A 12,290-nucleotide genomic window follows, 5' to 3' on the forward strand; every position below is an offset into this window, starting at 1 on the left:
CACAGGTGTCAGGCAGACAGCTGCTGCCGAGAGACTCAGGGCAAGTGAGGCCGAGTGGCTCTAGACAGTCTCGGGCTGGGATGGTGGGGAACTGTTCCCTGCCAGAAAGGGGCTGAGTAAATAAAAACGCACCTCATGGGTGGTTGAGGAGAGTGAGTCAGAGAGAGCTGTCAACTTCAGAGTCACTTCCGGTTTTACGATACTTCAGACAAAATCCTGATGGGATCATTGCTTTGAATGCCACTGAGTAAATGAGGTATTTACCTAGAAGAGACATCAGGAGAGAAAAGTTGGGAAGACATCGGGGCCAAAGTAATGAGAGGAGGGATCAACACGTAGCTCAATGAATGGAGGGCTCGCCCAGTGCATACAAGGCCCTGAGTTTGATCTACAGAGTCCTCTAAACCTGGAATCCCACACTCTTTGCCTACATAGCTTAAGGCCTACCTGGGATACCTCAGATCCTGTCTCAAAAAAAATTTTTTAAGAAGATATTAATGGAGCTGAAGAGATGGCTCAGTGGTTAAGAGCACTGACTGCTCTTTCAGAGGTCCTGAGTTCAATTCCCAGCAACCACATGGTGGCTCACAACCATCTGTAATGGGATCCGATGTCCTCTTCTGTTGTGTCTGAAAACAGCTACAGTGTATGTGTGTGTGTGTATGTATATGTATGTATATATATATATATATACATACATACACATACATATACATACACACATATATATACATAAAATAAATCAATCTTTAAAAAAAGAAGAAGATACTTACTAATGGTATAATATATCAAAAATTAAAATAGGGTTTTGGGTCAGAGGCTATAAGGCAGTATAAGGTAACAAAGAGATTTATCTGGCATCCTGGGAAATGCATGTCTGAGAACCCCACAGAAGCTGGGGGAGAAGGGTGAATGACATCCATGGTAATTTGTTCCCCATACACTTGTTTACCCAAGTCAGTGCCTGGCAGAGACAAGAAATAAACAGAAAGAACGTGTCTTTAGACAAACATGCCTCCGGCTTCGGTGATGGGAGAGCTTTGGTGGGGCCGAAGCCAAGAGGTCTCTCAGAACGCTTGGTAGGCCCATCTTTATTGGTGACCAGTCACCGCTTGGCATTCATGACCTCGGTACATTCAGAATAACCAGGGCACCCCAGGGCAGAACAAGGCAAGGCCTGAGCTTTAATGAGGTGAGTCTGCTCCTGTGAGGGGAGCCTGTCTGAGCATTGCCTTTGAAAATGGCAGTGACTCTGATCCCATGTGACCCCGAGCCAAACATTCACCCAAAACTAGCTCAGTGGTACTGCGGGTGTCACTAGTGGAGATCCAGGCTTACAGTGGCCAAGTCAAATCTCACAGCCTCCACATCTCCTTCAAGAGCAATGTCCTGTGGCTCAGCTGCAAAGTGGGGAGTTGAGCTCGCATCTGTGTCCGTGGTAAAGCACTGGTCTAATGTGTGAGGCCCAGGCATGATCCATAAGACTGCAGAGAAAGGATGTCAGGGAGAGGAGGGGAAGGGAGAGAAGAAGAAGGGAGAGAAGCCTGGTGTGGAATTCTCCCATCACCCCAGCGAGGTTCACACTCTGTGAACAGCCTCTGCTGTTCTGCTAACCCTCAAGAGAGTTGAGCCACCCATGCACGCACCCATGCACACACACACACACACACACACACACACACACACACACAAACACACACACTCCGAGTGCCTGCCTCCTCTGCTCGCTCCTCCATCCCCACCTCTATCCCCAACCACCCACAGGCTGTGTCAATCACAGCCTTGAGGAATTTGGGAGAGCTGCTTCCATCCCCAGATAGCCAGAAGCCTACTCAACCAGGCCACCACCCCTGCATTATTGCAGCCCATAATACTCTACCTTCTGAAACCTAGCTATACAATCTGCTTCCCCCTCCTCCCCAAAAAAGTGGACCAGAGTCTAAATATGGATGGATGCATAAATTAAGTTGTTAAATTCAACAGCCGACAAAACCATGACCATCTTTGCATTTTCAGTGGGTGGTAACCATTTCCCACATTTCCAGTAATGAATCAAACTGTTCCTTGTCCATAAAGGAATTGGAGAATAACCTTGCTAGATCAATAGATGCTCAGATATAGCAAAGGTTCTTGGACATAGACGGTGGCAGGCAGAACTTCGCATGGAACACAACCCAGAAGAGCCCAGCGTGTCTGTCCAGGAACCGCATGAGTAGCTGTCACTGGGGCTGGCCATTACTTTTTAAACAGTTTACCAAAACTTCTCCTTGTCAGAAATGGCTTCTTCCCTGGGAAAATCACTCATTTTCTGCTCTGAGGAGGAGTCATATGCTCTGTCTTGGTCATTCTCCCTTCTCTCTCGCCACCCGCCTAGTCCTTCTGGACAGGAAGGAACTCTGTATGCACCAACCCCTTCCTGTTTCATATCTTGGGGTTCGCTTTCCAGTTTGCTGTGGCTCTTCCCCTACCCGTGTGTCCCCAGAGTTCCTGACTGCCTGTTCGCTTCCTGGCACTTTAAGTAATTTACAGTTTCCTGGTTACCTGCACGTGCTCAGGTGCCATCAGTACCCACTACCCACAGAACACATCTCTAGCTCTTGAGGTGTCTGGTCACTATTACAATGTCCCGACTACTTTCAGCTGAACACCTCTGACTACAGTAGATGGTAAATCAGCAGATGATGTGTGAAAAAAATAGATTTGATATTTACTAAAGGTACACAACCAGTAAGATATAGAGATGTAGAGGGTGAGATGGGGAGGGGATCTGTTGAAGTTTGTGATTGACAGATCCAAAGTCTGAAGGTCAGCCCAGCAGGTGGGCCCAGGAAAGATCTGGGGCTATAGCTTGAGTCTGAAGGTAACCTGGAGACAGAATCCACTCTTGCTCCATGGAGACCTCCATCTCTCCTGCCTTAAGACTCTCACCTGACCCTGCATGCATGGGATCATCTAATTTATTCAAGGTTTGCTGGTCTCGCCGCTAATCTCATCTTAAAGGTACCTTCTTAGCAGTGCTGAAAACATCAGAACTTGGCACAGAGACACACATCCGCAGTCCCAGCGACTTGGAAGGCTGGGGTGGGAAGCTGTCTTGAGCCTTGAGTTCTCGGCTAGCCTGAGCGACAAGGAAAACCTGCCATCTCTAAAATAAAGTCACATTTGAAGAACACCTGGCCACAGCAGTGAGGCAGGCTTTATTGTGATGCTACAGGCTTCCTGAGCCATGATCTGGGCGCTCTGCAACTTGGTGTTCTTTTGTGGCCTTGATCCTTACTGCAGAGGTTGAGGCAGGCATTCCCAGGAACATCCATGACCAGAAACCATGATGAGGCCATGTCATGCCTCTGTTCACAGTTTCTTCTTCCTCCCCCACAGGACGTATACATTCAATCTAGCCATGGACCTGAACTCTAGGAAGGATTTTGAAGCCAGTTGCAGGGGAAATGGGGAACCCCACACTCCGTCAATGTCAAAGAGTGTTAGCAGCATACAAGCTTTGCAGGTAACAGGACCCTTGTGTTGTTGTTATTGTTTGTTTGTCTGTTTATTGTTTTGCTAGTAAACCATGCTTGCTGGTATAATACCATGGTAGACTTGGCTGCCAGAGTACGGCTTTTCTCCCAAGTGAAAATATTGTAGTAACTACTTAATCTCAAATGGGAGTTTCTACCTCACCTTTGATCATTTGGTTCCCAGATAAAAGACACAAAACTTTTATATTTATACTAAGGCTTAATCAGCACAAGAGCTGGGCAGGTATCTATCCTCTATGCTATTACATCTACTTCCCTGCCAATAACCCTGAGTTAAAACCTGCTGTGTTATGTCTGGGCTGCTCTTAACTTTATCTAGCCAGCCCTCATGGCCATCTTTTCAAGACTCACCTACCCCATGGTGTCGTCTCCTCTTGCCACCTCCTTCTCCCTCCTGGTAGTCTCCTCAGACTCCAAGTCTAGAAACTGAAACCCTACTTATCTCTCTTCTGCCCAGCTATGAAATGTCAGCATCCTTATTCAACTAATAGTTTTTAATGAAGGAGCAAAGTCACATAGCATTACTTGATGGACATGAGGATTCTCCGGTCCCTAAGAGCAAACAGACCTTGGGGGGCAGTGTTTAGCATTACAATACATAGCTACAGACCAAACCTCACCATAAGGTGCACTCAGCACCCCCCCCAGGAGCCCCTCCTGAAGGTTGTTGCATTTCTACTAAGGACCCTGGGGCTACTCCCCAAACACAAGCCTCCCAAGGACACTGTGGGCACATGCCCTATGACTGTGAAGCACCAATGACAGCCTAGAAAGGAAGGAATGTTCCAGAGAGCTGCTGCCCCCAACACACACACACACACACACACACACACACACACACACACACACACACACACATTGACCTGAGGCTGCTGGACACTGTCAGGCAAACGTTAAAACAAAATAAAATACGGCCTCTGTACCTCTAGATCATGGGGTATTTTCCCCCACTGATTGAATCAACCAGAGGTGGAAAATGTTATAGAAGACTGTATCTTGTCTTAATCAGCTTCCCAATATTGCAACAAAGTACCTAAAATGACCAGCTTTCCAAAAAAAAAAAAAAAAAAAAAAAAAGGAATGGCTTGTTTTGTGTTTGTCATGGTCTTAAAGTGTTCAGTCCATCATCATTTGATGGGTTGCCTGGGGCTTGTTCTGGTGCAGTTTACTACAATACAAGCAGACAGTAGAGGAGAGTCAGTTACCTGATAGAAGCCAGAAAGCAAAAGGAGGAAGGTGCTGGGTCCCAAGAGCCCTTCAAAGTCACAAGTCCAGTGACCTACCTTCTTCCCACCAGGCTCTCCTCGGAAAGATCCCACTCTTAGCAGTACTATGGGCTGCAACCAAGCCTTCCAATAACATTCAAGATTCGAACTGGCTGTGGTAACACATATCTGTAATCCCAGCACTTGGGAGGCAAAAGCAGGAAGATAGCTGTGAGTCTGAGACCAACCTGGGCTACATAGAAAGTTCTGGGACAGCCTGGGCTATAGTGTCAGAACATGTTTCAAATAATGAAAACAAGAAAGAAAGAAAGAAAGAAAGAAAGAAAGAAAGAAAGAAAGAAAGAAAGAAAGAAAGAAAGAGGAAGGAGAGAGGGGAAGGAGAGAGGGGGAGGAAGAAAGAGAGAGAGAGAAAGGGAGGAAAGGAGAGAGAGAGGAAAGAAGAGAGAAAGGAAGAAAGAAAGGAGGGAGGGAAAGAGAAAAGAAAGAAGAAAAGAAGGAAGGGAGGGAGGGAGGGAGGGAGGGAGGGAGGGAGGGAGGGAGGGAGGGAGGGAGGGAGGGAGGCAGGCAGGCAATAGCTGTGCCAGTATTGAATGCATACAGACTTTGTCTGCCACTGTTCCCTAAGCAATATGACATAATTCCTGTTCACATTAAATGGCATTAGGCGTTTCTGTTGCCTGGAGATGAGTTAGAGTCCACAGGGTATGTGTTTACCTTCAGTAAAAAACAGCCCATTGTTTTATAGACGGGACTTGTACATCTGTGAACTTCAGTGCTTGCAGGAGTCCTTAGCCCACTTCAGGTGCACTGAGGGATGACTGTCCTACTCACTAAGAGCACTTGGGCAAGCAGAGATTGCCCAGCTATAGGAAGGCAGTGAGGAAGAAGTGGGGAAGGGGTGGGGGGAGCTTCTTACCTGAGTGTTCAGAAGCAAGACACTCACCTGGGCACTGTGAGGAAGCTGCCTCGGGATGGACTCAAGTATGGCTAATCCTGGAGGGCTCCTTGGAAGAGGAAGAGTAGGAGTAACTGAGTAAACTAGAGATAAATTGATATATGAGAGAAAAAAAAAGAGGAGAGAAAGGAAGGAAGGAGAGAAGGAAGGAAGGAAGGAAGGAAGGAAAGAAAGGAAGGTAGGAGGGGATGGAGGGAAGAAGAGAGATGGTTATTTGGTTATTAGATAGATAGATAGATAGATAGATAGATAGATAGATAGATAGACAGACAGACAGACAGACAGACAGACAGATGTAGGGAACCAAATATTCAAATACTTAAGCCTATAGAGGATACTTCTCATTACAGCCACCATAGATTGACAGGTGATAGATGATGATAGAAGGAAAGAGACAAACAGACATACAGACACTTGGAAGAGACAAAACAGTTGAAAAGTGTCTGTGATGGGCTCAATCCTCTTTCCAGCTCTTTTATGAAGTCACAGAGCCCAGGAAATTAAACGTAGGGAGAAATGAAAGCAATCTTCAAATCCCAGCAACCACATGGTGGCTCACAACCATCCGTAATGAGATCTGACTCCCTCTTCTGGTGTGTCTGAAGACAGCTACAGGGTACTTACATATAATATAAATAAATAAATAAATAAATAAATGAATGAATGAATGAATGAATAAATAAATAAATAAATAAATAAGTAAGTATATAATGTCATTTTCTGGGCTGTCTGGTTTGTTTTCCTTTCCCCTGTCTCAGAGTGGACAGCCTGACCTGGGATGGAGGCTTTGTAGGAAACTTAAAAAAAAAAAAAAAAAAAGAAAGCAATCCTCCAGCCTCACACTGTGACACTGGCAGCCTGACCGACCACAGTTGCTGAGGAGTTTGGGAGAGGCTCCGACCCTAGGCAATGGCTGGTGGATACTGCAGAGTCTGCTTAATAACTCACGTCCCATTGCTCCCACCCCAGGCTACCATCTCGAGGAGAGGCATTCTGGTCGTACGTCATGGCGAGAGAGTGGACCAGGTCTTTGGGAAGTCTTGGCTACAGCAGTGTACTACTGCTGATGGTAGGTGGAGTCCAGATGACTCTAGACAGATTATTAGCTCTCTGTCCTTGAGGGACCCTAGACCATGGCATAGCTCCTGCTGGGAGATGCCAGTGCCCTCAGGCTTTGGGACCACTAATGTGGATAAGGAAACCCACCCACATACACACTGTCCACATGTCTAAGCCAGGCCCTTGGCATCAGGTCAGTGATTGGTGACAATTCTGGTTTCCCCTTTTCTCTAATGAGAGAGGTTAAACCACTTGTTTCTGGTCACACAGCTAAGGCTCAGGATTTCTAACAGATTGACAGATCTTAGAGATCAACATCAAAGGGACCAGGGTGTCACACAGCCCCTGTTTTCTGGTCCTGCATTCAAGCACCTGACTGAAGAGTTCCCATGGCAGGGCACCTCCAGCCAGTGTGTACTGCCCCACCGGCAGCAACACACAAGGGAGGCTTCACACTGCAGCCGCTTAACTGATAACTACTCCAAAGCTTATGCTGGGGATGCAGCTTTCTCTCCCCTGTGAGTGATAAAGGTTAAAAGGAAAAAGCGGGCTCCCGGCCCCTGGGGTGCAAACCTAAGCGCTCTGCAGTTGAGAACATGTTACAGGCCTGCAATATTTGTTCTATGCAGTCAGTTCTCATTATAAGAACACTTCACAAACGACATCCTTGGCAAGCACTCAGACAATAGCCTTCCCTGCAGAGAGGATCTCTGTCTTGGGGGTCTTGGGTAACGAGTGGAATTTGTCTCCGTGGCCTCAGATGTCTGCTACTTGTTTCTACCTCAGGAAAATACTACAGGCCAGACCTGAACTTCCCCCGCAGCCTGCCAAGGAGGAGCAACGGCATCAAAGACTTTGAAAACGATCCACCGCTATCATCCTGTGGAATTTTCCAGGCCAGACTTGCCGGTATGTTTCAGAGTATTCCCACAGGAGAGTAACACTAACAATAATGACTACATTGTATCCACTGAGCCCCTGCTGTGCATCCTTTGATAGTACTGGCATCTTCCCTACTCTGCCCCACCAGGAAATGGAGATTGTCTTAGTAACAGTTCTATTGCTGTGAAGAAACGCCAGGACCAAGGCAGCTTATAAAAGGAAGCATTTAATTGGGGGCTTGCTTTCAGTTTCGGAGGGTGAGTCCATGATTATCATGGCAGGGAGCATGCTGGCAGGCAGACCTTCAGGCATGGTGCTGGAACAACAGCTGATAGCTTACCTCCTGACCCATAGGCAGAAGGCTGAGGGATACTGGGCCTGGCATGAACTTTTGAAACTTCAAAGCCCATCCCCAGTGACATACCTCCTCCAACAAGGCCACACCCCCACTCCAACAAAGCCACACCCACTCCAACAAGACCATACCTTCTAATCCTTCCCAAACAGTTCCACTAATTGGGGACCAAATATTTAAATATGTGGTGGGGGGGGGGGGCATTCTCATTCAAATCACCACAGATGTTAGATCATTTACCCAGGGTCACACAGCTAGTGGCCAAAAGTGGAGCCGTCTGATCCAGGAGTGCATGATTGGTGATGCAAGCAAGGAAATATAGGGAGGGAACACTGCAGGGAGAAGAAATAGCAATAAACACTATATGCACCAAGAGTGAATTAAAACCAAGCTGGGGAGATAGCTCAGTTGGTCAAGTATTTGCCCAGTGAGCACATGGGCCTGGGTTTGATCCTCAGAACCTACGTGGAAAAGCCGGGTGTGGTGGTATGCACTTGTATTCCCAGTGCTGAGGAAGCAGAGGCAGGGTGCTCCCCAGGGCTCCCTGGCCAGACAGGCTCGCCTACAAGGTTAACTCCAGGCCCGTGAGAAATGCCATTTTAAATATAAGGGTGACCGGCATTCTTGATAATGACTGCTGAGGCTGATCTCTGACCTCCACACACAAGCATACATGCACACCCGTATGTGTGCACACATGCACATGCACACACACAGATACAGTCACAGATGCAGACACACACAGTTACAGACACACATGCACAGACACACACACACTTTAAAAGCACACACACACACCCTTACAGGTAATATTGCACTACGACTCATGCCCTTAAGTTTATGACTGGGGTGTCTTCTTCTGTGACATCTAAGAGATTGTGATGTTTCTCTGGTTACATCATACAAATTCGGAAAGCTGAGCCTAAGGGGGCAAGCAGACATCCCAGTCCCTGGCTGCTTAGCTACAGGAACCCACTAGAATTAGCTTTCTTGCTTCTCACCCTGCGTGAGCCACAGGCGCTCACTGCCAGCTCTCAGGGTGGGAGGCTGGGTTCACACTGTGACTGTTTCAGGCTCCCAGTCAGACAACAGTTAGTTCTGGGGTTGGGATACCCCAACTGTACACAGCCCATTTGGGCTCCTCCTTCCCTAGGAGACATGACATGCTCATATGTCATGTGAGCCTGTATGTGTGTCCCAGAAGTCCTGTCCTCATGCCCAAATACTTACAAAGGTGTTTGAACAGCTCTTGGTGTATATACATGGGAGCATCCGGGGATGTGTTGCGTAGGTAACAAGTATCCCTAGCTACTATATCCCTGCCACCATTTGGTGGCAGAAATTGAAATCCCAAGATCATGGTTCAAGCAGATAGTTCCTTCTGAGGCTATGAGGAAGACTTATCTCTCCCTATTGCTCAATGGGGTCTTGCCCTGATATCTTCACATCATTCCTTTCTGTCTGTCTCTCTACTCAGCCTTCTCCTTTGCAGAAGACATGTTGGTACAGAACGCAGCCTTATGTTAACTTGTTCTCAGTTACCCCATGGGATGCTGGGGGATAGGTGGCAGGATCCTTTGTGGGCACAGAATCCCACACATATACGTATATATGCATGTGTATACATATATACATATGCATGTATATATGTATGTGTGTATATATATACATATATACATATATACGTATATACATATATACGTATATACGTATACACACACATATATATATGTATATATGTATATACATATATACAATATGCATATATGCATATATGCATATGTGCATATATACATATATACATATATACATATATACATATATACATATATACATATATGCATATATACATATATACATATACACATACATACATACATACATACATACATATCCCATACATTTTGCATGAAATCTGTGTGTTTGGTACAGTCACAACTTTCTGATATTTTTTATTCCTATTGGTCAAAGCCTTTGACACAGATCCATTGATTAAGGTCCCAGTCTATGGATGTCAGTATTCCAACTTGCCCATAACTGACAACCCCAAGCCTCTTGTCAGAAATCTCTTGTGCCATGGGGTTTCCTTTGCCACCAGCTAGGCTTCTAGTATTACAGAGAAGACATGGTTGGATTACAGCTTGTCCTTCCACAAGCCAAGATCTGACCAACTTAATGGCTGCAAAGGTATAGAGCTATGTGCACCTTAAGCTTACAGTGCAGGTGTGACTTGAGTGGAGCATGGCGGGTTTTCAGCCCACAGAGTCACTTTTATCTGGTGCCCAGGCCTCCTTCCAGACTCACCCAGGCTATGGGCGGAGCTCAGGTCCTCAGGGATGCAGGGCTGGGGTCTCCCCTGGCTGCTATTGGTACTTTCCACTTCTGAGGCTACACCCATGTCTGGTAACGTGGGACGCTCCATCTTTCAACACAGCTAAAGGATATGGTTCACATGCCAAGTACGACCACATTCAATGTCTGCTCGTTTCTGCTCTGTGGCCAGCTGGGAGGAACCTGCACTGCTTACAGCCTCAACAACCCCTGTACCACCACCTCCACCATACAATATAATGTAGTTACAGACCATTGATGGTCACAGTTGCAGGTTCTACCCTAACCTGGTTGGGGACCCTGCAGGTGTTTACAGCAGTGGGTAAGAGTCTCATCTATCCCTGCCTGCTACCAAGGCAAGTGCCCATCCTGGGTTGATGCATGAAGGGAGCTCCCTACCTGTTGTTTCCTAGGAGAAGCCCTGCTGGACAGCGGCGTCAGAGTCACCGCGGTCTTCGCGTCTCCAGCCCTGCGCTGCGTGCAGACAGCCAAGCACATCCTAGAAGGTAAGAAACTCAGCAGGCCTTGCCTTTGGCTTGATCTTGAGGATGTTCTCCATGGGGAGCAATGAGGGTGTGGCCACAACTAAGCCAAAAGACAGTTAGAAGCCAGCCTTCTAGGTGCTGCTGGCAGAAATATCCCATTAATATCCCAAAGTGCTAGGGTTGTACGACTGGTGTCACAGGGTCAACATCTGTAATCATACTTTGCCAAGTGGCTCAGCTCTGCCAAGTGTCTCGGTACTTGGGAATGAACATTCACAAGCCTAGAGACCTGGAGCTACTGAGAACCCTTCTAGATCCACAGGTGACTTCCCAGGGCAGGGTCAGCACTGGAGGGGAGCTGTCCAGCATCTCTCAACTGTCAGGAAACCATTCACAGATCCTCTCAGCCAGTGAGACAACATTGCCATGTGGGTGGCTGGTGGTCACCAAGGTTCTGCCCCCACTTAGGAAGTGTCCATATCAGGAGATAGAAACCTTCTTTGTTCACTGCAGAACAAAGTTCCTGAACAAAGTCAGCACCCTGCCTGCCACCAGGGGGCAGAGGCCCTGCCCCTAGTCTGAACCCCTCTTGCTTCATCCCAAGCACAGAGAGCCTTACTTGACCAGGTCTTTTTGGTCAAGATAGAAAGTGCTTGGGAGGGGTGAACTGTGAGAAATCAGAATGTTCCAGAAGTTTCCTCCCCTACTCTTCACCCCCTTGGGACTCCCTGTCTCCGTCACTGTATCATTCCATCAAGGATGAAACTGCGGCGTGGATTAAGTGAGCTGTATATGCGGTTATAGTGAGACCCCAGGGTGAGCCCACTGCCTACGGTATCCCCATAGCCAAGCATCATGGCCCCTCTTGATGGGCAGCATGCTGTCAGCCCTTGGATCCCTCCAAATGCCTGGTGGTCCGGGTCTTAGAGAAAGCACTGCTTCACTTGGATCACAGGATGATGTTTGCCAGCCAAGAGTCACACATGTGACATGTTTCCTTGGACTCGGTTATGGGTTGGTGTTCTGGTTCGCTTTTCCATTCCTGTGATAAAACACTAACCAAAACCAACCGGGGAAGGAAGAGGCATACTTGACTTACACTTCCACATCACTGTCCATCAATCGGATCGGTAGTGGTAGGAACTCAAAGCGGGAACCGGAAGCAGGAGCTGAAGCCATGGAGGGGTGCTGCTTATAGCCTTGCTCCCCGTGGCTTACTCAGCCTGCCTTCTTATAGCACCTAGGATTGCACGCCCAGGTGTGACACCACCCACGGTGGTTTTGGCCCTCCCACATCAGCAATTAATCAAGGATATGGATGTAATAATGTATGCCTTTAATCGCAGTACTTGGGATGCAGAGGTGGGCAGATCTCCGTGAGTTCAAGGACTCTGCATAGTGAATTCCAGGACAGCTAGAGACTTGCCTACAGACCAGTCTTCTCAGTTGAGATTCCTTCTT

General features: G+C 47.3%; 1 protein-coding gene across 5 annotated transcripts in view; it reads left to right on the top strand.

Moving 5' to 3' along the window:
- The window catches only part of Ubash3a (ubiquitin associated and SH3 domain containing, A), a 51,814-nt gene that overhangs the window by 16,858 nt on the left and 22,666 nt on the right, over window positions 1–12,290 (top strand). For all 5 annotated transcript variants that reach the window (XR_003952136.1, XR_876514.3, XR_876515.3 and 2 more), the window contains exons 7-10: window positions 3,379–3,505; window positions 6,687–6,786; window positions 7,563–7,685; window positions 10,758–10,850. Coding sequence is in view for 2 of the 5 variants with exons in the window: in XM_006524434.4 (XP_006524497.1) it covers window positions 3,379–3,505; window positions 6,687–6,786; window positions 7,563–7,685; window positions 10,758–10,850 (443 nt within the window). In the remaining 3 variants the exon portion in view is untranslated. The remainder of the gene's footprint in view (window positions 1–3,378; window positions 3,506–6,686; window positions 6,787–7,562; window positions 7,686–10,757; window positions 10,851–12,290) is intronic.

Source organism: Mus musculus, chromosome 17, assembly GCF_000001635.26.
Source record: "Mus musculus strain C57BL/6J chromosome 17, GRCm38.p6 C57BL/6J".
Taxonomy (NCBI): Eukaryota; Metazoa; Chordata; class Mammalia; order Rodentia; family Muridae; genus Mus; species Mus musculus.